General features: G+C 42.1%; 2 protein-coding genes across 2 annotated transcripts; both read right to left on the bottom strand.

Moving 5' to 3' along the window:
• Positions 1 to 442: 442 nt before the first annotated feature.
• LOC125437024 (taste receptor type 2 member 140-like) lies at positions 443 to 1,387 on the bottom strand. The gene has a single exon (XM_048504395.1). The coding sequence runs from the start codon at positions 1,385 to 1,387 to the stop codon at positions 443 to 445; it is 945 nt and encodes a 314-aa protein (XP_048360352.1).
• Positions 1,388 to 4,812: 3,425 nt separating this feature from the next.
• LOC125437025 (taste receptor type 2 member 113-like) lies at positions 4,813 to 5,754 on the bottom strand. The gene is made up of 2 exons (XM_048504396.1): positions 5,552 to 5,754; positions 4,813 to 5,215 (listed from the first exon to the last, which is right to left on the bottom strand). The coding sequence occupies exons 1-2, from the start codon at positions 5,752 to 5,754 to the stop codon at positions 4,813 to 4,815; spliced, it is 606 nt and encodes a 201-aa protein (XP_048360353.1).
• Between the last annotated feature and the right edge of the window lie 20,230 nt (positions 5,755 to 25,984).

Below are 25,984 nucleotides of genomic sequence, written 5' to 3' on the forward strand. Positions count from 1 at the left end.
CCATGCATAATTTTATAGACTTCAATCATATCCCCCCTCAGACGTCTCCTCTCCAAACTAAAGAGTCCCAAACACTGCAGCCTCTCCTCATAAGGAAGGTGCTCCAATCCTTCAATCATCCTCATTTTAGTCTGTTTCAGAGTGTATGAGTTACAGCGATATATGAAATAGAGATGAAATTAAGAAGGATATCTAACAGTGAGAAGGATGCTCGAACTTATCTACACAGCAGTTATTGGTATTTAGCTGCAAAATAACAGTGAATATGGATAGTGCTTTAAAAATGCAGTATGTGTTCAGTCCACTGGGAGGTTGTCTTCACAGAACCAACTTAATGTGGCTTAAACACCAAGAAGACTTCTCAATCAATTGTGCATGAAGGATTTTTCAGGTTTCTCCCTCTTGAAGAGAATGCCCTCTTCCTAGGCTCTTTTGGTAGGTTTTAGGAAGGTGTTTTGCTCAACAGGCGTTTTAAGTGTTGCATTATGCTGACCCATGCCTGTTTCAGTTTGCGATTAATTAATATCAGGATAACACCATGCACTGGGGGATACATAGAATACACAAGGTAAAAAACCAAAGATCCCTGAAAGGGATCATTGCTGCTCCAAGACAGCATTGTTTGAAAAGTGATTGCTACAAAACTGAACAGGAACATCACAGCAAAGGAAGCTAGAGCCTTGATGGCAGTCAAATGCACATTGGTGTTGAGATCCCCGACTTCAATTCCATTGTGTCGCAAATGTCTTATGTGCTTCCACAGAGAGATTATTAACAAAATCACGGATGATATAAATATCACAAAAGGAATGAAATTTGGAACAGTAACTGCAATGCCAAGGTACCTAGGCGATGGAACCGTTTCAGTTTCTGAATCACAGCTGTTGTTTAAATATGATTTATAGAGAGCACAAAAGTATCTGCCAATGTTGAATTCTGTAATAACAATAATAATCATAAAAGATGAGAAGACCACAGAGATGAGAAGGAGCCATGGGGCCAGCCCTGTGAATTTCTGCTTCAGTTGGAGGAAAACAAGGTTGGAGAAGGTGGCGATCTTTATAAAGTACAAAATGCTGAGCCAGGCGGCCAACCAAAGGGCTGCATTGTGTGTAAAGAGCCACATGGTGAAACACATTACATGTACATTACTCAATACATAGATGTGCAGAAAAAAAGAATTCATGATTATATGCAGTATTACTGTTGTCTCACCCATGAGTCTGGAGAAGCCAAGACAAATCAGGATCAGGTCGATCAAGGATAGTTTCTTCCTTCTGAACCAGTCAATGCTGTTGATGAGGACAATAGATCCATTTGCTATCATTCCAGCGAAGATTTCTATAATGAGAAATGCAAAGCCAGTTATCCACAATGAGTTGGCCATCTTTGTTAGTGCCAAACAAAAGAGTTTCCTCTGCCAGGAAACTTGCACTTTTCATGAACAATTCACAGCACAATCCTGGGGCCCTGTGTTTAAGGACACCAAAAAAAACCATCTGGGAGGCAGGAGCTATTTTCCAGTGTTTACCCTGTTAAGATGCAAATCTTCCCACAAAAGGACGGTGTCACTAAATCTATGTCCTGTTCCAAGATATCATATTTGCACATTTTACATAGGTGCTAAAAATGATCTTTGCAACAGTTTTCACAAATAAGGACACACTATGCTTGTGGGATTTGTTGACTTAAAAGTCATTATTTGCCAAATTCCTTCAATCAGTATTAGTTATCATATTTGAGAAAAGCACTACGCAGCAGTGGCGTAGGAGGTTAAGAGCTCGTGTATCTAATCTGGAGGAACCGGGTTTGATTCCCACCTCTGCCGCCTGAGCTGTGGAGGCTTATCTGGGGAATTCAGATTAGCCTGTACACTCCCACACATGCCAGCTGAGTGGCATGATTGGGCTAGTCACAGCTTTGGAGCTCTCTCAGCCCCACCTACCTCACAGGGTGTTTGTTGTGAGGGGGGAAGGGCAAGGAGATTGTAAGCCCCTTTGAGTCTCCTGCAGGAGAGAAAGGGGGGGATATAAATCCAAACTCTTCTTCTTCCTCTTCTTTTCTATTTATAGATTTGCCAGTGCAATCAAAAGGAGTGTGTGTATGAATGTGCTCAGGGCCTCTACACTGACATTTCTCCAAGATACGCCATTGACAGGCTCACTTATATGGGCACAGGCATCCAGCACTGCTTCTCTACTCCTGGGCTTTGGTGCAGCCCTACAGTTGCTCCCTGTCTTTGCAACTGAGGCATGGGCTGTTGTGGGTTGTTCTGAGGGCATGACTGGAGTTATTGGGGCAAAGGATGGCTTTGTTGGCAAAGATGTGGGCATCTGAAACTTTCAAGCTGTCATCAGATAGTTTGTCGGCTATGTCACCTTCATGTAAAATATGGGAAGGTATGAGTGTTATTTTCTCTGGTAGACTTTCAGTTATTTCAAATTCGCCGTTACTAAGTCATAGAAGCCATTCACTGAGCGAACATTGTTTTTAAATGTTCAGATCTGAAACTAATTCTAGAATGGATGGAGTCTAATGCTTGCCTCAACTGCTTGGTTCTATCTGGGACAGTTTGTCTGAAGTCACCTCCAAGTTTTGACTGGCTTGATGGTTGTTTAGGGTCAGACAGAAAACCTGAAGGACAGCAGTAAGGTGGGGGCCCCTTTTGGTTGGAATTCATTTGCTTTGTGTGTTTGCCATTTGTTTTACTGATAGCCACTTGATTGTAAATTCATTTTAGCCCTTGTAATGTGATAAGTTTTTTTCTGACCCTTTGCATGAAATGGATGGAGAGCTTTTTCTAAGCTCCCTGTGAATATATTTTGAAATTTTTGTAAAGGCTTGGTTGCTGATTGAGCTAAGGTTTTTGTACTTTTAAAGTTATTGTTGAGACCATATTGTTCTTGTTGACCCTCTTTTCCACTTACAGAGCTAGTTTATTGTTTTTCTTTGAAATAAATATTCAAAAACATTTAACCTACTGATGCCTCAATTAATGTAATTTTATTGGTGTCTATTTTTATTTTTGAAATTTACCAGTGGCTGCTGCATTTCCCACCCTAGACTTATACTCAAGTCAATAAGTTTTCATAGTTTTTGTGGCAAAATTAGGTGCTAAGACTTATATTCGGGTCGACTTATCCTCGAGTATATTCAGGCCTGTTTATAACCAGAACCATAAAAAAGAAGAAGAAGAAGAAGAAGAAGAAGAAGAAGAAGAAGAAGAAGAAGAAGAAGAAGAAGAAGAAGAAGAAGAAGAAGAAGAAGAGGAGGAGGAGGAGGAGGAGGAGGAGGAGTTTGGATTTATATCCCCCCTTTCTCTCCTGCAGGAGACTCAAAGAAGCCATGTTTTTCTATCTTGCTTGCTGCTAACAAAACATATTTCTCAAACCAAAGATTACTGCTATTGCTTGCTTTTGCTTGTTATATTCTGTTGCATAGAAAGATGATGGTAGATTATATATTCCTCTGCCACAGAACAAAGCATGCCAGACCACCTTTGTTGTAGAATGTGCTGCCTGGGTCCAAGTGCCTACCTAGCCCTGCTCCCCCTGTCTGTTTGAAACTAAAAATACATTTTGGCATAAATGCTGTTGCAGCAAAGTACCATTTGTAAGACAGCCAGATAAGATTCTCTCTCCTTTGTATGTCTAGACTACAAATACACCTGGAAGAAAGACATTTTCTTTGTGTCGGTCATTGGTCAGTTTCCATTCTGGCTGAAAGAGTCTCTGAGATTTTAGAATTTCCACTACAAAAGATCACAGAAATACAGGTAACAGAACCCTAACTGGGGGAAATCTGGAGCCTGAATGGTCAGAGAAGAAAATTATATCAGTGCTCCAAAAATATCACTCCAGCTTGGCAGTAAACACAGAGGAAAAGGTCCATGTGAAAGGGGCCAAAAACTTCACCAGCAGGTTATTACCGTGTAATAGACAAAGACTGTGATCACAAGAACACATGACTGGGAGTGAGCCCTATTGAATACAAAGAGATTTACTTCTAAACCTCCTTTATTTCTAATCAGACCTCCTTCTTATTGCTTCTTCATTCATTATATCTTTTGGATATATGTGTGTATGTAATAATATACAATATAATTACAATTTCATGTTACATAATAACATATAATGTACTGTAAAATTGTGTAATGTATAATGTTATATACACATGCTCATATTTGTATGTATATGTGTGTATAGGCTACAAGACCTTGTTTTTTTACTGTTATAACCAAGAACTCATTCCACTATGGCTCCTTCCACACAAGCAGAATAATGCACTTTCAATGCACTTTGCAGCTGTGCGGAATAACAAAATCCACTTGCAAACCATAGTGAAAGTGGATTGAAAGTGCATTATTCAGCATGTGACTTTTATCTTCTTCCACATTGTTTTGCTACTGAACAGGACATTCCAAACAAATAAATTCTAAACAATTTATTTGATTTAGAGCTAAAAGAGTAATTTTCACTTCACTTGTTCTCATTCAAAGTGTTCATACTAGCCAAGCCATAGCAATAAATGAAACAGCAATGAAGTTAAGAAGGATATTTGCAAGTGAGAAGAATGCTTGAACTTGAACAGCGGTCATTGAAATGTAGTTGCAGTACAACAGTGAATAAGAACAGTGATTTAAAAAAAAATGCCAGATCCAAGAATTCAATCTCCTTGGAAGTTGTCTTCACAGAAACTATATAAATGCTGCTTAAGCACCAAGAGAACTTCTCAATGGATTGTACCAGAAAGGTTTTTCAGGTTGTTTGCTCCTCAAGGGACTGTCCTCTTCATAAGTTCTTTTGGTAGATTTTAAGATGGAGGTTTCCTCAATGGACATTTTAAGTGTTGTATCATCCTCACCCATGCCTGCCTCAGTTTGGGATTGATTAATATCAAGATAACACCATGCACAGAGGGATACAGAGCACTCACATTGTGAAAAAACACAACAGTCCAATTGTGATCTATGTTGACCCAAATCAGCATTGTTTTTAAAGTCATTGCTACAAAGCTGGACAAGTACAAAACAGCAAAGGAAACTAGAACTTTGAGGGCATTCAAATGAACATTGGTGTTGAGATCCCTGACTCTGATTCCATTGTTTTGCAGATGTCTTATGTGCTTCCACAGAGAGATTATTAACAAAATGGTGGATGACAAAAATATCACCAAAGGAAGAAAATTTGGAGCAGTAACTGCAATGACAAACTGCCTGCAAGGGCGAGGTGTTTCAATAACTGAATCACAGCTATTGTTTAAAAGTACTTTGTAGGGATCACAAAGAGCTAATCCACTGTTTGATTCTGTAATAACAATAGTCATAAAAACAGAGAAGACCACAGAGCTGAGCAGCAGCCATGGGACCAACCCAGAGAATTTCTGCTTCACATGGAGGAAAATGGGATGGGAGAAGGTGGCAATCTTGAAAAAGTACAAAGCACTAAGCCAGGCGGCAAACCAAAGGCTGATGTTGTCTGTAATGAGCCACAACACAATAAGCTTTAAATGCCAATAATTTGATATATAAATGCTCAGAAAAAAGAAATACATGATTTGATGCAGCATTGCTAATGCCTGCCCCATGAGCCTGGATAAGCCAAGACAAATCAGGATCAGGTCAGTCGAAGATAGCTGCCCGCTTCTGAACCAGTCAACGCAGTTGATGAGGACAATAAATCCATTTGCTACGATTCCAGCGAAGGTTTCCATAGCGAGAAGTGCAAAGCCCGTTATCCACAGTGAGCTGGCCATCTTTGCAAGCCCAAAACAAAAGAATTTTTTTCTGCTCGGAAACTCGCACTTTCAATCAACACCACACAGCACAACCCTGGGGCCTTGTTTTAGGAACACCAAAGCATCTGAGAGGCAGGAGCTACTTTCCAGTATTTACCGTGTTGAGATGCAAATATTTCTGAAAAGGACAGTATTACTAATTCTATATCCTGTTCATATATCCACAACCAACCAGTTGACTCCCCTGTTCTTAGGCCTTAATGCCTCACTCTGAATGGAAATAGTAAGTTTGCTTTAACATTTTTTTTAAAAAAGTAACTTTTCCTTGTGTCTGTAGAGTCCAGGCAAGGAAGAAGACTACAGCCATCCCAGCTTCAGCAATGCAGGAGCCCCCCCCCCCCCCCACTACCCCAGACTCTACCAGAAATCCCAGAACAGACAGAAAGCAAAAGGAAGGTGGAAAGGTGGGATTCTTTGGTTTGAACAAAAAATCAAGCCAGTTTAAAGGGACTCAAAACAGCTTGCCTCTGTGGAAAAGTCTCTCTAAATTTTATATGGCCAAAACCATATAGGACAAATTCTGATTTGGCTTACTGGGTTTGCTAAGTATTTGGTTAGAGGGGTTTTTGTCACTACTTTTAGGTGGTGAATTTACCCCCCGCCCCCCGAAGCTGAATTGGATTTTTTTCCAGGTTTGTTTGCTGATTTGGCTTTGCTGAATCACCAGGCCTATGAAGAACTTCCTGTAGGGTTATTTATTTATTAAATGTCTTTTGTGTTTGTGTTCACCTCCTGCATGTGAACTCCCAAAGGCACCTGGTGGGCTACTGCGAGTAGCAGAATGCTGGACTAGATGGACTCTGGTCTAATCCAGCAGGCTAGTTCTTATGTTCTTACATAGAGAGGTTATTAACAAGATGGATGATGACAACCATAGCAGAAATGGAATAGAAGTTGAGGCAGTTACTACAATATCTAAGAAGTTACAGGAATCAGATACTTTAATTTCTGAACCACTGATGCTCAAAAGTGATGAATTGAGAAACCATTGTCCCAGGTTGTGACTACAGTAATGGATGTAATAGCAGAGAGAGCAACAGAGCCCAGAATCAACCATTGCCCCAGTCCAGAGATTCTTTGCTTCACTTTGTAAAGTAGAAAACACTGAGCAATGTGGCAAACCAAGCATTGAAAATAGTCATAAATATCCATACGATGGGCATCATTACATGTATGCAATTCTAACTCTGAGCACCAAGAGGAAAGAAATGTACTGTTTCATCCAGAATTACTACTGTCTGCCACACAAGCCAAGGCAGGTCAGAATCAGGTCAGCTGGGCTTGCAGATAGCTTCCTGCTTTGGAACCAATCAATGAAATTAATGAGGACAATAAATCCATCTGCTACTATTCGTATAAGGGTTTCATAACTACCAGTGTAAAACTGATTATCTTGATTATGGAAGCTATCACCTTTCTAAGCACAATAGGAAAATGGTTTTCTCTCTGTGATGTTTACACTTTTCCCAGTGCTGTCCTTTCAATGATATTCACCCAGCAGAGCACAACACTTAGGCCTTCAGTATAGGAACTGGGAAACATTTGAGAAGCAGGAGCTATTTTCTTCTGTTGATTATAGCGAGATGCAAATCTTACCAGAAAGGATGGAGTTACTATCCATACCCTATTCTAATATTTCAAATTTGCATATTCTGCAGAGATATGAAATATTATCTTTGCACCTGTGTTCACAAAGGATGATGCCATGGTGTTTAGGTATCTTATCACTTAAAACAAATATTTTGCACACCCGCTTATAATTAATAATAATTATTCATTTGACTGCATTCTGCACTAGTAACTAAGGTCAAGGAAAGAATGTAATTGGTAATCCCAATGTAGCTGACTGGAACAAACAGTAAAACTGGGTTGATCAGCACCCTCAATGAGCACCCCTAACCTGTTCTATATTTGTAACTAGAAGAGGATTCAGACACTAGACATGTGAAAAGGTTTTATTCACATCAGGTAATAACAGATCTAGGAACCAAAGTAACAACTGATTGGTTCAGCTGCCATGCTATCAAGTCTGAATCCACTTTGAACGTAAGTGGTAGAGAGATTCAGATGGTATAATGGTTATGGTGGCAAAAACTACTTCATAGGCATGTAGACGGACATATTGTTTGATTTGTCCTGGGTCTTTTGCCAGTGATTGCAGTTGTTTACCATTCTTCTACATATCCCTCAGTTCCAAGGAAATACTGGCTGGCTAATGTAAGTCGTGTGGTAGAAAATTTCCCAATAGTTGTGTCAAGGCCTGGCCCCAATGAGACCTTCTTCAAAGGTCAGACCCACCCTGGAAAGGACCTTGCCCCTTCCCCTACCTAATCCTGACAGAAACCAAGAGCTGAATGATGGTAATTGTGATATAGTTGCTTAGCAACAGTCACATTTATTATTAGCTATATTGTTAATGTGTACCATGAGAATACACCATTGAAGATTGCAATGATTTCAAAGTTAAAATGTTTATCTCATTGTGATTATTGTCCATTGTGCTTGATAAGATTGGGCTAGCCTGGGCCATCCATGAATATCAGGAAATATTAAAACTGGCAAGTTGATAGGTTACGAAGGACAAGTTGTTGCTGTAGCTCTCTTCTTATTTGGTTGCAATGTAGTTCAAGATTCTAGCTGAGTTCCTTTAAGATATTACAATTAGACTGATATAGACAGATATATACATTTAAATAGTTGTGAAACAATATTCAGTTTTCCCTTTTGTTAATCAGAAAAAAACAGTTTCTCTTCACACAGATTTTCACAACAATCTCCTAACTAGAAATGTCTTTCCCACACATCACCTTCCAGAGCAGGAATTACTTCTAACTTTTAGGAAGTAATTTTCTTCTCTTTCTCTTTTAAAATCCCACAACTCTCCTAAGTTTCCCTGTTTAGTATCTGAGTGAGGATTCCCTTCAGAGAAATCAAAATAGCAACCTGTGTGTTCCTTTTGTGTGACTGTTTTGTTTACACCATGGACTCAGTACGAATTTCTTTCTCCAGTCCCTCAATTAGAGTATATTAAAACTGCCAGAAAACAGAATTCTTTTCACACATCCATTGTGTTAGGATTTGCAAGTGTCTGTCACAATCCAGATAACAAGGGGTTAACTGTGTGCATGTTAATTAGCTAGTGAGGTCAGTGTCTTGCTACCTATTCATTGATTAGTCATTGGGCAGTTAATCCAACATTGCTTATGTGAGGCAAAGCACGTAGGTCAGAGGTTATAAAGTTAACTATCCTTCTTTGTCTCACACACACACACACTCCATTCTCTCTTTTTCTTGTACCTGTAAGATGGATTCACCTTAAGAGGTGAATGTACCTAGGCCACATGTGGGCTCACATGTGCCTAAGTTCTGCAACTGAGTTTGTACTAGAATAGTAAGGATTTGTTATGTTTATTCCATGTGTACCCTACCCTGATTTAGTTAAGTAAAGTTTCTTTTTATAATCACAGCAAAAGTCTCCTGGTCTTTCCTCTCACTCTGCTTATTACCCAAATAGGGAAACAATTCCCCAACACATTGCCTTTTCCACTCTAAACTGAACTCCTTTAAAAAAAAACCCTGCACTCTCTGGAATGCCCCTTCAAGCAGCCAACCAAGCCAAGCTTTCCTTACTTTGCTTTTTGGGAGATGCATTCCAACTGCAGAAATATGGAATTGGGGGGGGAAGGGAATTGACCATACCTCTCATTGGACATTCTCACTCTGAAGAAATGATGATGGCAGAGGGCCCAGGCTAAGATATCGTAAAGGAAATGACGTTCTTGACCAGCAGTATGCTATCCCAGCCCAGAGCCTGAGAACCATGATTATTTGTGGGATCCTGGCCTGAACATAGTGCACCCACGGGAGCTCAGACCTGATTTCTTCCCAACCTATTTAAGCTAGAGCTGGGAAAAAATGCCTTGTTGGATTACCTGGTCCACTAGGCACAAGGCTGTGTTCCCGCTTCAGCTCCTTGCTTTCAGTACCATCTCCTGGCTTCTACCACCTATTGACATTCCAAAGTCTTGCTATCTAAGCCTGAGGGCACTGCACCTGTGGCAATCTGCTAAGGGTGTCTTACAGTTTCCAGGCATCCCCTGAAAGCTGGGGAGTTGGGGGGTTGGGGTGGATTTTCTAGCTGAAAACAGAGGCCAGCACTGCCATGTCAACTTCACTTGTGGAAATGATGTTGCAGAGAGGCTCTGTTTTTTTGGGCAAAAACTAAATGGTAGAAGCTGTTTTTACCAGAGTTTTACCCTGTGGCACCAGTACATGGCACAAATCTTCATACAATCTCTAATGCATACAATCCCATAGAGACTGTTGTTTTGTAGTGTTTCCTGTGGTTTATCTGACCATTTTTTAATAACTGGAATTGTAACTGACCATGTGCTTATGCTCGTTGTGTACAATTTTCTGCAGAAGTCATTTAACATGTTTCTGAGATTTTAATAATTTTTTAAAGTTTCCTTTGGCTTGTCTGAATATTGGCCAATTATACACAAAGTATTTTCGGCATAGTGGAGGCCAGTGTTCACTACAGCAAGGTTTCTAGCATGGGCGTATTTTTTGGAGCCCCTCTTTCACTTTCCACTCTCTTTGCCTCAAAGAGAGTAGAAAGTGAAAGAGGGGCTCCAAAAATATACCCATGCTAGAAACCTTGCTGTAGAGCTATCTCTCATATATATAGTGGCAGCGGGAGGAATCCCCCCATCTCTGTCTAACATCTGCAGGGAGGGGAGGGAAGTGGAGGAGAGAATATCAGCTCTGTGCCTTTAAGGCTGTTGATGGGTGGCTTTAAGAGAACCGGGAGAAGCAGAGACCCAGCAGAGTTTAGCAGAGAAACTGTGCTGCTGGCTGTGGGCTGCCTCCTTGCATGTAAACAGAAAAACTGAAGGGGAGTCCACTATGAGCCCACTGTGCAGAGAACAGGCTCGACATGTGTGCTTCATGTGTAAAGGGCCATTTCTTTAATAAGCGGAATTGTGGTTAATCTTTCACATTTGCTGGTTCCACACAGTGGCTTTTTCCACATTAAAAAAATCATCTGGGATTTTAAGAAATAGTTTCCTCTGCGGTGTTCCACACTTCATTTCCCCCCATTTGTCCCAGAAAAGTTTCATTTTCATTTCAAGCCACGTATTTGAAAACCCCTTTACAATGATTCTTTTGGTTGAAGCGTTTCTAAGCAGGCTTTCCTTGGAGTGTGATGTTCTTGAAAGTTTTACATTTCTCTCTGAAAAGCTGGCTGGTTTCTCAAGTGCCTGTACCATTGCTCAACTTCTTACGTGAAGCCTGGCCAGTTTTTCGTGTCCCTCGCCCCACTCCTTTCCTCCTCACCTCTCGGTTTCATGCATTTTTTAAAAAAACTGTTTTCCTCACTCCTCTCCCTCTCACATTTTCTCTAACATGTGGGTAAATTTACTCACGAGTAAAGCCACAATTAAACAAGCGAGGATTCAGCACATTTTCTTACCGTAGTTTCTCTTACATGTGGACTGTGTTCTTGTAAAGCCGTAGAAATATAGGGAACAGGAATCTGGGGAAATGAGGCTCCAGAAAAGAGCACCCCAGTTTGGCAGCAAAGGTGGAAAAAAGGTCCATGTGAAAGGGACCAAAAACCTCATCAGCAGTTGCTACCATGTAATAGACAAAGACTGTGATCCCAAAAGCATTTGACTGGCGGTAAGTCTTATTAATTGAGATTTACTTCTGAGCAGACCTCCTTGAGATTGCTTCCAAATTCCGAATGCACCTGTTGCCTAGATGGGGGGGGGGGGGCACATCAGCATCAATTCAGGCCTGAAGGATGTAGTGGTCGGACCATGGCCACAGATATCAGGTCAAGAGTATGACCTCCCTGATGAGTAGGGATCTGGTGATCAGTAAGGAGAGGCCTAGCATCGCCATGGATGACACTAGATACATGGCCACCAAAGAGGAGGCCGAATTTGGAGAGGAGACGTCTGAGGGGGGATATGATTGAAGTCTATAAAATTATGCATGGGGTAGAAAATATTGACAGAGAGAAATTTTTCTCTCTTTCTCACAATGCTAGAACCAGGGGGCATACATTGAAAATGCTGGGGGGAAGAATAAGGACTAATAAAAGGAAACACTTCTTCACTCAACGTGTGATTGGTGTTTGGAATATGCTGCCACAGGAGGTGGTGATGGCCACTAGCCTGGATAGCTTTAAAAAGGGCTTGGACAGATTTATGGAGGAGAAGTCGATCTATGGCTATCAATCTTGATCCTCTTTGTTCTGAGATTGCAAATGCCTTAGCAGACCAGGTGCTCGGGAGCAGCAGCAGCAGAAGGCCATTGCTTTCACATTCTGCATGTGAGCTCCCAAAGGCACCTGGTGGGCCACTGTGAGTAGCAGAGTGCTGGACTAGATGGACTCTGGTCTGATCCAGCAGGCTGTTTCTTATGTTCTTATGAATCCACATGGACTTTGAAGTCACCCAACACTATACGTTTCGGGAACTGCAATGCCCACTTGACAATCACCTCTAGGAGCCGCAACAGGCTGTCTGCTGGAGTGCTAGGCATCTGGTACACCACCAGTACAACCAGCCTCTCCAAGGAATCCCAATGGAGGCCCAAACACTCTATTCCCTCAATCAATGGGACGGGGGACATCTGAAAGGAGATCGAATCCTGGATGACCATGCCACCCCCCTGACCCTGTGTCCAAGGATGGTAGATAACCATGGAGCCCAATGGGGTGAGTTCATTGAAAGCAACTGTCTTGCCTCCCTCACCCAGGTCTCTGTGATGCAGGTAAGGTCCACATCCTGCTCTCTGAGAAAGTCCCAGATAATCGCAGTCTTATTATTAATGGACCTTGCATTCATTGACACCAGCTGCGGAGCAGAATTCACCCCTCCATCACCACACCTCACGTCCCTTGGGATAGGCCGCAGGTCAGGGAGAGAGAGACAGCATAACCATAACTATATCTTGCCCTATGTCTCTCATATGGCCTGGGCCTACCACCACACTTCCCCTGCCCAGAAATCACTGGAAACCCTGACCATGGCCTCCCAGAAATACAATCATACCAATAAAAAAACCTAGGTCAAACAATTGACTAACACCCCACTATAACCACCCACAATGCGCTTGCAACTAACCCACTATCAATAAACTAAGAGTAAACAAGCCATATTTTTTCAAGTATTGAGTATTTAAAGTATTCAAATAGTGATTTGGGTTACCGTATATACTTGCGTATAAGTCGAGTTTTTCAGCACATTTTTTGTGCTGAAAAAGCCCCCCTCGACTTATACACGAATCAGCTGTATTTTAAAAATATTTTAGGGTTTTATTTTGTCGGACTCCAGGGGGCACAGTTTTTAGGCTAGTGGCACCAAAATTTCAGGGTATCATCAGGGGATGGGAGCAATCACTTTGGAGATCCATAACTTTGGAGTCCCTAAACCAAACAGCAAGAGATTATCCTGATGATACCAGCCAGGTTTAGTGAAGTTTGGTTCAGGGGTTCAAAGTTATGGACCCCCAAAGGGGGTGTCCCCATCCCCCATTGTTTCCAATGGGAGCTAATAGTAGATGGGGCTACATTTTGAGGGTCCATAACTTTGGACCCCTTGAATCAAATTTCACTAAAACTGGGTGGTATCATCAGGATAATCTCTTGCTGATACCAGCCAGGTTTGGTGATGTTTGGTTCCAGTTATGGATCTCCAAAGTGGGTGCTCCCATCCCCCATTGTTTCCAATGGAAGCTAATAGTAGATGGGGCTACACTTTTGAGGGTCCATAACTTTGGACCCCCTGAAGCAAACTTCACCAAACCTGGCTGGTATCTTCAGGATGGTCTCCTAAAGATACTCTGAAATGTTGGTACTGCTAACATAAACATTCCTCCCCTGACAGGTTGTGTGAATGTTCCTTCTAAAATGATACCTGCCATGTGCAATTTTAAAGAAATATGGTACACTAAAAATAATGAACTATTCTTTTAAAAAGCAGGAGTAGATTTTTTGGCGGAGTCACAGTGAACAAGGCATGTTCATTCCAGTTTTTATTCTAAGATCCATTGTTTCAAACCCTTCCTTACAAAAAAGCTAAGGTTTTTGTACTTTTAAAGTTATTGTTGAGACCATATTGTTTTTGTTGACCCTCTTTTCCACTTACAGAGCTAGTTTACTGCTTTTCTTCGAAATAAGTATTCAACAACATTTAACCTACTGATGCCTCAATTAATGTAATTTTATTGGTATCTATTTTTATTTTTGAAATTTACCAGTAGCTGCTGCATTTCCCACCCTCGACTTATACGCGAGTCAATAAGTTTTCCCAATTTTTTTGTGGTAAAATTAGGTGCCTCGACTTATATGCGGGTCGACTTATACACAAGTATATACAGTATCTAAGTATTCAGTTTCAGGGGTTATGTCACAGCTTCTTTTCAGAAAAAAATACCTCTCCACCCCAAGCTGAATAGGTTTTTCTTCAGGTTTTTTGATTATTCAGCTTTATTGAATCACTAAGCCTATAAAGAACTTTGCGGAGAACCAAGGGTGCCACCCCTGGGTCTCATAAAGTGTGAGTTCTTTCTGAACCGCAAAACACAAACTCGGTTCACTTAAAATTAATTTTTATATGTATATGGCATTTATATCTACATTCACAGGAAGGGCAGAAAAGAATTTGAAATGCTGCAAGTAATAATAACAATATAGGAAAGGCCAAAATTCTTAAATTCATACAATGCATGGTAGCTTAACCTTTGTTACATAAGAGCAAGCCAGCAAAAAACAAACCTTAGCCAGAAAATAAGGATCAAGTCAAAGACATCAAACAGCCTAATTTGCCACAAGTGAAGAATAAAAATAGATACCTTAAATTGGCACAATCTAAGAATTTTAGGGAAGGCTAGGCACCATATGACCCAGGGCCTCCATTCAGAAAACCTATCTTAATAAGCACAGCTGAAAAAATGTTAGGCTATTTAATCTAAAAGGTGTCATGCATCAAAAGCTAACAAACTAGGATAGTAATGTGAAATCCAATTATCTCATTGCAGTCATCGTGGCCTTGAAACTAGGCATCAGGCAGCTGAATCTGATAAGAAATAAGAGAGGAAAAACGGCCATTTTACTATTACTAAAATCCTTCCTAAAATGGCTGTGGTTCTGCTAAGGTGATACATGAAAACACACTTTCTTCACAAACTTCCTCTAGGGTTATCTATTAATTATTTACCAAGTAGATTTAATAGGCTACTTTTCCCCTTTCGGACTCAAAAAACAGAACAATCTAGATGTGAATTCCATGTCAATTCTGCAACAATAAGAACAACCTCGCTGAGGGGAATAGTTGGAAATTAATAATAATAAATTAGTAAATGGTTGATGGTCAATAGTAAATGGTGTATGGAGGGAGGCTTAGATGGTCATCGTAGCAGTCTCAACCATATGCTTGGTGGAAGCGCTTTGTCTTAGTCCCCATAAAACTTAGTCCAAGCTGCACAGGACTCTGGTCTCCTTGGACGGATGGTTGGCCCTGGCCATGGTTGAGGCAAGCTGGACTTCCTTGTGGGATGAAGATCACTTTCAGTTGGAATTTCATCATCAAAGTGCTCTTCAGGATTGTGCTTTGAGAGTTTTACAGGGTCCTTCTTGGAGAAGAAAATGTCCCCTCTTTAAAGTCTTTTGGGAGATTTTCAGGTGACATGTCATGTAAACAGCATTGTAAGTGATACAGCATCCTGACCCATGCCTGCTTCAGTTTGGGATTAATTAATATCAGGATAAAAGGATGTCCAGAGGGAAAAGCAATAATAACATTAGCTATCAGAATCACTGGCCAAAAGTGATCCATGTCATTCCCGATCAGTATAGTCTGTGCAATGAATGCTAGAAAACTGAACAGGTACAGAACAGAGAAGGAAACCAGAACTTTGATGGCAGTCAAGTGAGCTTGAGTGTTGAGATCCTTGATGCCAATTCCATGGTGTTGCAAATGTCTTTTGTGCTTCCACAGAGAGATTATTAACAAGACGGATGAGGACAAACATAGCAGAAATGGAATAGAAATTGAGGCAATTGCTACAATATCTAAGAAGTAACCAGAATTAGATACTTTAATTTCTGAACCATTGATATTCAAAAGCAGTGAACAGCATATGGACAAACCATTCCTCAAGCTTTTGTCTGCAGCAATGGATGCTATAGATATAAGAGCAGAGAGAGCAACGGAGCCCAGAAGCAACCTTGGCACCAGTCCAGAGATTCTTTGCTTCACTTGGAGGAAAATGGGGTGGGAGAAGATGGTGATCTTTGCAAAGTAGAGAACACTGAGCCATGTGGCAAACCAAGCACAGGAAGTGGTTGTAAAAATCCATATGATGGAAGTCAATAGATGTATGCAATTCAAATTCTGAGCACTAAGAGGAAAGAAATGTACTGTTTCATCCAGCATTACTACTGTCAGCCACACAAGTCTGGACAAGCCAAGGCAGGTCAGGATCAGGTTAGCTGCGGATAGTTTCCTGCTTCCAAACCAATCAATGAAATTCATGAGGACAATAAACCCATTTGCTACTATTCCAACAAGGGTTTCAATGACTAGCAGTGTAAAACTGATTATCTTGATTAAGGAAGCCACCATCTTCCTAAGCACCATAGGAAAATGGTTCTTCTCTCTGTGATTTTCACGCTTTTCCCAGTGCTGTCCTTTCAGTGATATTCACCCAACAGAACACAACACTCAGCCTTTCAGTGTAGGAACTGGGAAACATTTCAGAAGCAGGAGCTATTTTCTTCTGTTGATTGTAGTGAGATGCAAATCTTACCAGAAAGGACTGAGTTACCAACCATACCCTATTCTAATATTTCAAATTTGCAAATTTTGCAGAGGTATGAAATATGATCTTTGCACCTGTGTTTATAAAGGATGATGCTATGGTGTTTAGGTATCTGTTCACTTAAAACAAATATTTTCATACCCACTTATTATTAATAATAATTATTCATTTGACTGCATTCTGCACTAGTAACCAATTTGCAAGGGTCTTCTAGGGTAGCCCGACATAGAGTACAATACTGAAAGCCTAAAAGGATACAAAACTTTGAATAATTGTGGCAAAATCAAGGAAAGCATTTAATAGGTAATCCCAATGTAGCTGACTAAAGCAAACAGCAAAACTGGGTTGATCAACACCCTCCGTGAGCACCCCTAACCTGTTCTATATTTGCAACTAGAAGAGGATCCAGACACTAGACATGTGGAAAGGTTTTATTCACATCAAATAATAACAGAACTAGGAACAAAAGTAACAATATTGACGAAGTTTAGCTGCAGAGCTGTCAAGTCTGAATCCATTTTGAACGTAAGTGGTAGAGAGATTCAGATTGTATAATGGTTATGGTGGCAAAAACTACTTCATAGGCATGTACTCTTTGTTTGATTTGTTCTGGGTCTTTTGCCAATGATGCTGTAATTGTCTAACATTTTTCTTCATATCCCTCAGCTCCCAGGAAATACTGGGTGACTCAAGTAAGTCACGTAGCAGAAAATTTCCCAATGCTTGTGTTCAGGCCTGGCCCCAATGAGTCCTCCTTGAAAGGTCAGACCCACCCTGAAAGGGCCTTGCCCCCCCCCCCACCTAATCCTGACAGAAACCAAGAATTGAATGTTGATAATAGTGATGTAGTTGCTTAGCAACAATCAAATTTATCATTAGCTACTCTGTTTCCCCGAAAATAAAACCTACCCCGAAAATAAGCCCTGGCATGATTTTTCGGGATTTTTAGGGGATGCTTGAAATATAAGCCCTAAAATAAGCCCTAGTTACAGATTCCCCGGTGCAGCTGATCTAGTCATGTGGGCGGCACAAAATAATGGGGAAAAAAAATAAGATGTCCCCTGAAAATAAGCCCTAATGGATCTTTTGGAGCAAAAATGTATATAAGACCCTGTCTTATTTTTGGGGAAACACAGTAATATTGTTAATGTGTACCATAAGAAAATATGCCATTGAAGATTGCAGTGATTTCAAAGTTAAAACATTTAACTCATTGTGATTATTGTCAGTTGTGCTTGATAAGATTGGGCTAGCCTGGCCAATCCACGAATATGCTGAGCAGTACAGTTTTGTATACAACTGCCCTTCCTGTTTGTTTGCTCCTAGAAATTGGTATTTAATGCTTGCATAGAAGAAATGCTGGGAGATCCACAGAAGTGCAGAAATTGAAGACAATATTACTTTTCTCTCCTGCTGTTACTCTCACACAAATCAAGGGCCTCCTGTCCATGTTGTCAGCCTTAGATAAAGGACAAAAAAAATTGGATGACCTTGTCCAGTGTCTTGTGTAATGTGGCCCTAAGAGTGGTTCAAAGGGTAGCATGCACTTTGGTTCTAGCCCACAATTATGTAACTTTATTCGCATAGGTACATAGATGCTAATGCACTCTTTCTCTCCTGGACCTCTCCACGAGCACCCATTTAGACTAAGAAAGCGTTTGAATGTGATATAAGCTGCAGAACAATAATGTCAATCCCATTGTAAGATGAGTGCCTTTTAAGTGTTGTAAGGGATCATTTGTGGTCAGTTTCTTACACCCCCATGCTTTAGAAGCCAGGCAGGACAGAATGGGTTCTTGGAAATACCTAGCAGAAAAGGGCATGTAGAAAGTCTCTTCATGCAGTCTCTGATACATACAATCACGTGTTTTGCAACGTTTCCCATAGTTTATCTGACCCTTGTTTAAGGACTGGAATAGTGGTTGATCTTCAGTCTCTCGCATATGCTGCTTCTATGCAGTGAGGATTATGTTGTGCATTTTCTGCCAGTGTGAATGTAAATACCTCTGGATGCAAGAGTTTTCTGCACACTTTTTTCTATCAGCTACCATTTCTCTTGCATTTCCCTGCACCATGCAACCATACTTAACAATAAATTAGTAATAGCTGTAGAGCTATAGCATTACAATGGTAAAGGAATTACCCCTTTTCAAAAGCATATTGAAAAAAATCCTGTGGTTGTGGGGAATAGAAAATAGCATCTGCAAGGCATTGATGGAAGAAAAATGGTTCCAGTATTAGTGGGATTTTGAAAATCTGTTACACCTGAAAACTGCTGATAAGTTTCTGAAGATTCATGCCTTTCTTCCCCAACTGAAACTGCTGTAAACATGGATTATCTGTCAAGTTTTGACTGGCTTGGTGGTTGTTTAGGGCCAGACTAAAAACCTTAAGGACAGCAGTAAGGTGGGGGGTCCTTTTGGTTGGAATTCGTCTGATTTGTGTGTTTGCTATTTGTTCTACTGATAGCCACTTGATTGTAAATTCATTTTAGCCCTTGTAATGTGATACGTTTTTCTCTGACCCTTTGCTTGAAATGGATGGAGAGCATTTTCAAAGTTCCCTCTAAATATATCTTGACATTTTTGTAAAGGCTGGCAAGTGAGTGACTCCAGCCCAGAAGCAAATCCGAGGGTTGAGAGAAGGCTTGGGAGCAAACAAAGCTCTCACCCTCACTAATCAAAAGCGAATCACCCTTTGCCTTCCTGGGAGTGGGAGGAGCTATGGGTTCCGTGTTTGGAGCCAGGGTGTAAAGTGGCAGGTTTACACAACTCAGTTCTTGAAAATGTTCCGAATTTAGCAAGTCATTGAGTAATTAAATAGATACAAGCCTGTTGTCAAGCTCTGGATCTGTGACTCAAATCAGACTGCAATTTGAAGGTTTAGAATTAATATTTACATTTTCTTTAGATGTTAGGTGGTGTTGGCTTTGAAATAATCCCAAATTTCTCAATGTATCTTTGTGAGACAGCAAGATAAGATTCTTTTTATGTCTAGGCTACAAATACACTTGGAAATACATTTTCTCTGTGTCGGTTATTGGTCTGTTTCCATTCTGGCTGAAAGAGCCTCTGAAATTTTAGAATTTCCACTACAAAAGATCACAGAAATACAGGTAACAGAACCCTAACACTGGGGGAAATCTGGAACCTGAATGGTTAGAGAACAAACTTATATCAGTGCTCCAAAAACAGCACTCCAGCTTGGCGTAAAGATAGAGGAAAAGGCCCATGTGAAAGGGGCCAAAACCTTCACTAGGAGGTTATTTACCACGTAATAGACAAAGACTGTGATCCCAAGACTAGAATTGAGCCCTATTGAACACAAAGAGATTTACTTCTAAACCTCCTTAATTTCTTTCTAAGCGGACCTCCTTTATATTGCTTCTTATTTCATTATATCTTGTAGATGTATGCATGTATATAATAATATACAATATAGGGGGGCTGTGTGGTTTCCAGGCTGTATGGCCATGTTCTAGCAGCATTCTCTCCTGACGTTTCGCCTGCATCTGTGGCTGGCATCTTCAGAGGATCTGATAGTAGGAATGGAAAGCAAGTGGAGTATATATACTGTGTCAAAAGGTGAGGCCATCTGAATAGAGTAGCCTGGCATGTGAGTCACAAAGAAGTCTGTAGCATGGGAGTAACTGCAGGAGTCTACCGCCCACCATGTAGCTGTGGACAAGTCTACATAGGAACCACCAAACGCAGCGCTCAGACAAGAATCAAAGAACACAAAAGGCACTGCAGACTATTTCAGCCAGAAAAATCAGCAATAGCAGAACACTTGATAAACCAACCTGGACATAGAATATTATTTGAAAACAGAAATTCTGGACCACTCTGACAACCACTACATCAGACTACACAAAGAAGCCATTGAAATTCACAAGCACATGGACAATTTCAACAGGAAGGAAGAAACCATGAAAATGAACAGAATTTGGCTGCCAGTGTTGAAAAACTCTAGAATCAAGACAATGACTAATCAGCTCCACACAAACACATTAGCAATCAAAGGGAACAAAGGCCAGAATACTTCTATTCAGATGCATTCACCTATTGACCTTGCTATCTTCATGGTTACTCCCATGCTGAAGATGCCAGCCACAGATGCAGGCGAAACGTCAGGAGAGAATGCTGCTAGAACACGGCCATACAGCCTAGAAACCACACAGCACCCTAGTGATTCCGGCTGTGAAAGCCTTCGACAATACAATATACAATATAATTACTATATAATTACAACATAATGTAACAATATGTAATGTAGTGTAAATTTGTATAATGTATAATATTATACACACTATGTTCATATGTGTATGTATGTGTGTGTATATAGACTACCTTGTTATTTGCTGTTATAACCAAGAACTCATTCCACTATGACTTTTATCATCTTCCACATTGTTTTGCTACTGAACAGGATATTCCAAACAAAATTGGGTCTTCAGTTTGTTACCGCGCTGCTCAGGATAACACTTTCCGTTCCAGAGGTATCCCGCTCTCGGCAGCGCCCAGGAACCCAAGCAAGACCCGACAAGGCTTGGATAAATAAAAGTGATTTATTGAGATGCTGACCTAAGTGTCAGCACCTCCCTTCCGCACAAACACTGCGCTGCCTAGCAGCCTTACAACATCTTAAATACCTTTTTCTCCCGCCGGGAGCCCGGGAGAATACAAGACAGCCCACCACCATTCATTAACAGAATTCAAAACAACCAATCATTCATTTGCAACATGCAGGAACCAATCAGAGTTCCACGGGCATCCCCTTCTTGGGTTTCGCACCAGAGTAGGGCGAGGCGATGACGTGTCCACTGGCGGGAAAACACAAAGGCTTCCCCAGATGTCCGAGGTCAGGAAGCAGAGAGAGATGACGAAAACCTCCTTATCTGCCGGCTGACAGGATTAGGCAGGGCGAGGCGCTTCAACTGAGGTCTCCTTTTGTCCGCGCGTATCAGGAACCTTTACACGTGAATAGGATGGGCCCAGGTGGAGCGGAGATGGCTCTCTGCCTTGGGCCAGGGAGGTTCCATACAGTCACAAGTACAGGGAAACATACAAATCCTATTTCTACCTAATACAATCAGTTTCTACCTAGCTAATACAAAAACAGAATAAACCTTCCAATCGTTTTAGCTCAGACATAGTCCAGGAGCGGGATTCTCTCCTGGCTCCGCTATCATTTCCCCCCTTTCTGGGCTTTCATGCCATGGCCATCATGGCATGGATGCCCAGACAAATGTATCACCTGGGAATATGGGGGAGGGGGCTCTGGATGCACCGAGTAATCCAGGGGTGCGAGGAGCATGAGAGGCTCTTCGCAAACAGCGGGGAGCATTGGGACCTTCAAGAACATATCACACACATACAAACAGATCATCAAAAACACACCCGTAAATCAGGGGAGCCATACACATAAACCCAATCGGCAAGGGAACAAGGGGGTAGTCCAGGCACTTTTCAAAACGTTCCGAATTAGCAGGCGGAGGCGCTTCAAGTTATTCCCTGCAACCGGAGAGACCTAAAGAGCTGAGTTGTGGTGACACGGAAGGCAGAAACGTCGGGCCCCAGGATGGAAATCTTGATATGAGGATCAGTAGTAGAAACGAGGGTCCGTTTCGGAACACAGCCGGATCTCGCGCAGGAGACAGTTGGTGATCATAGCTCAAACGGCATCGAAGGCCCAAACGCTTACACGCGCACACGCGCTTCCATCCAGGGAGTCTGGCTTCACGTTCTGTAGAGTCCTCAGAAAGCGTTCCCGTGAGAGGCTTCGACCTTTCGGGTGCAGGATCACTGCACACGGAATGATGAATGAAGGTCTAAACGTCAGCGGAGGCAGCTCCCCCCTTTGGTACTTCTGACGCCGGGGTGGCCGTCAACAGGCATGGCACCGCTCTTCACATCTTGGCAATGAAGTAGGTCAATGGCATCTTTCGCCAGGCTCCTCATCACCAGAGGCGAGCAGCATCGATCCCAGGTCGCGACCTTTCGAAGACATCCCAGCGCAGCGGAGCATGGACGCAGGTTCGGCTTGTCCAGAACTATTGCCGTCGGAGCTCCAGGTCAGGTTCCAGTAAACCGGGCCACCAAAAGTCATAAGAACATAAGAACATAAGAACAAGCCAGCTGGATCAGACCAAAGTCCACGAATCCAGCCTTCACACAAGAGGGCTCCACCAGGCTTTTGGGAGCTCACATGTGGATGTGAACCATCGGCCTTCATGCTGTTGCTCCCTGACACCTGGTCTGTTAAGGCATTTGCAATCTCAGATCAAAGAGGATCAAGATTGGTAGCCTTAAATCGACTTCTCCTCCATAAATCTGTCCAAGCCCCTTTTAAAGCTATCCAGGTGGAGTACAATACCACTCCTGTGGCAGTTCCAAACACCAATCACACGCTATGAAGAAGTGTTTCCTTTTATTAGTCCTAATTCTTCCCCCCCAGTATTTTCAATGGATGCCCCTGGTTCTAGTATTGTGAGAAAGAGAGAAAAATTTCTCTCTGTCAACATTTTCTACCCCATGCATAATTTTATAGACTTCAATCATATCCCCCCTTAGCCTTTTCCAAACTAAAGAGTCCCAAACGCTGCAGCCTCTCCTCATAGGAAGGTGCTCCAGTCCTCAATCATCCTGTTGGGTTCCTTCTCTGCACTTTTCTTATCTCCTCAATATCCTTTTTGAGATGCAATTTCAGAACTGGACACAGTACCTGGCACGCGACCACTGTTTTATATAAGGGCACACAATCCTTGCAGTTTTATTATCAATTCCTTCCTAATGATCCCCAGCATAGAGTTTGCCTTTTTTCACAGCTGCTTACGCATTGGAGCTGACATCTCATGGAACTAATATCAACTAAGACTTAAATCTCCTTCCTGGTTCAGACTGATAGCACTGACCCCTGTAGCTTGTGTATGTGAAGTTTGGATTTTTGCCCCTGTGTGCATCATCACTTTTTTACATTTTGCTACATTGAACTGCATTTGCCATTTCTGGACCTACCTACCCACTTATCAAGGTCCGCTTTGAGCTCTTCTTCAGAATCCTTTGTGGTTCTCACCACCCTACACATAATTCTGGTGGCTCATCTGCAAAACTTTTGGCCACCACGCTTACCACCCCCCTACTCTGTGTCATTTATGAATAGGTTAAAGAGCACTGGTCCCAAACGGATCCTTGGGGACACTACTCCCATATCTCCATTGTGAGAACTTCCCATTTACACCTACCTTTTGTTTCCTGTTTCTCAACCGCTTAATCCATAGGAGGATCTCTTATTCCTTCATTATGAGTTTCAACAGTCTCTGTGAGGAACTTTGTCAAAAGCCTTGAAATCCAAGTAGACAATGTCCACTGGTTCACCCCTGTCCACATGCCCGCTACACCCTCAGCATAACCCTAGTAAGTTTGTAAGACAGGATTTGCCTCTCTGCAAAGCCATGCTGACTTTCAGTGGGTCTTGCTTTTCATATGTTTTATAATGTTATCTTTAATGATAGGATTCTACTAATTACCAGGAACAGATGTCAGAACTGACTGGCTCTGTAATTTCGGTCCCCCCTGTGATCCTTTCTTAAAGACGTGTGATACGTCATCTTCCAGTCTTCAGGGATGATTCCGATTCCGTGGATAAGTTGCATATTAAAGTGAGAAGATCAGCAATTTCATGCCATTCTTTAAGAACTCTTGGGTGAATTCAATCTGGGCCAGGGGATTTGGTAACATTTAGTTTATCAATGGCTGCCAGAACTTTCCTGTCTACCACTATCTTCTAGTTCCTCGGATTCGCTTCCTCAAAGCGGTGCTTCTGGTTCAGATGCAGGAATGTTACCTCACCTCCTCTTGGGTGAAATAATAGATGCAAGAATCATTCAGCTCTGCACTTCCTGCTATCTTTTAGAAGTAATAATCTCTTTGTTCCTTTGTCATCTAACGGGCCTACCGGGCTTCCCTTGCTGCTGGCTTCCTGTTTTGATGTACTTGAAGAACTGTTTGTTGTTGGTCTTGGATGTTCAGAGCCATGCCCTCATAAGTTCCCCAATAGTTTGCAAGGAATGTAAAGTGCTTGAAGTTACTCCTCTCCCCCCCCCCCCCCCCCACGTAACTTCTTGCTAAATGGAGTGCTTCTACATAGGAAAACACTCAAACATTTGACGAATCCCAATTTCGAGGCAAGGAAACATGCCAATTTACACGCTCGGGTTCTAAAGGGTAAAAACACGGGCGAGGCTGACCCAAGAAGGGGAGGAGGTGTCAGATCGAGGCAGAAGTTAAAGGCAAAAGGGCAAGCCAACGTATAGTGAGGCAGCCTCAGCTACATAGCGTGAGTAGGTTCCACGGTGTCTGGACTTACCTACCAACCTGGGCTGGCAGAGGACAGAATCAAAACCCAGAGGAGCACCTACATCGAGGATGGATTTTAACAGAAGGGGGACATTAGGAATCGCAAATATACATCGGTGCCATAATAAGTAGGGCTTACAATGACAGATCGGGCTACCTCAACCTTTACTCATGCGCACTCCACCCTCCGTTCTACAAGGGATGCTTTCTACCGTGGTGGAAGGTCCGGTTTGAAAACAGGGTCTGTAAGACCTGGCCAAAAGATAATAGCCAAAAATAAAATGAGAAAACCGGAGCACCTAGGTGACAAAATGGGTCTAGTGCTGACGTGAGCCTTCCAAATGTTGCAAACAAAAACATACACCCAAACATAAGAATTAACATGAAAGTGGGCTCTGTCCCCCCTTTGGTCCTAGTGGCACCCTGAAACCAGCCCCCCGTCCCCATTAGACGGCTTTCAGCAGCAGTTGTGGCAATATTCCTAGTGCATTGTGGACATGCAGAGCTTTGTTTAGATCTGGTGAGCCTAACTGCGCCTGACAAGGGAGGCTCTACTTTTGGGCTGAGAGCTGAGGTGCCGGGGCTTGACAAGTCCGAGCACGTGTCATCCTTGAAGTCGCTTCCCATCAGGGGACTCACAGCCACTGGTCCCTTGTCTAAAGATTTAGCTGAGGCTCCGAAACTGAAACTCTGCACATGCTCTGAGGCTGTAACATCTATTAAAGGCAGGAAAAAATTGACTGGTTGGATCTGAGATATTGCATCCATTTCAAATGTGGTCTGGATTCTCTTCCCCCCCCCCCCCCCTGGAGGCAATATCTCAGAGACAACGCAAGGGCCCGGGCAAACCGAACCACATACCGCGAAACACACCTCAAAAGCGGGAAGAATAGAAGAGGGAGCAGTGGAAGGGAGAGAGACGCGAGAGGAGGAGGGCAGAAACAAGGCAGACAGCAAAACCACCCACAGGCACCCGCTCCAGCCCAGGGAGAATT

The sequence above is a fragment of the Sphaerodactylus townsendi genome, linkage group LG07 (assembly GCF_021028975.2).
Source record: "Sphaerodactylus townsendi isolate TG3544 linkage group LG07, MPM_Stown_v2.3, whole genome shotgun sequence".
Taxonomy (NCBI): Eukaryota; Metazoa; Chordata; class Lepidosauria; order Squamata; family Sphaerodactylidae; genus Sphaerodactylus; species Sphaerodactylus townsendi.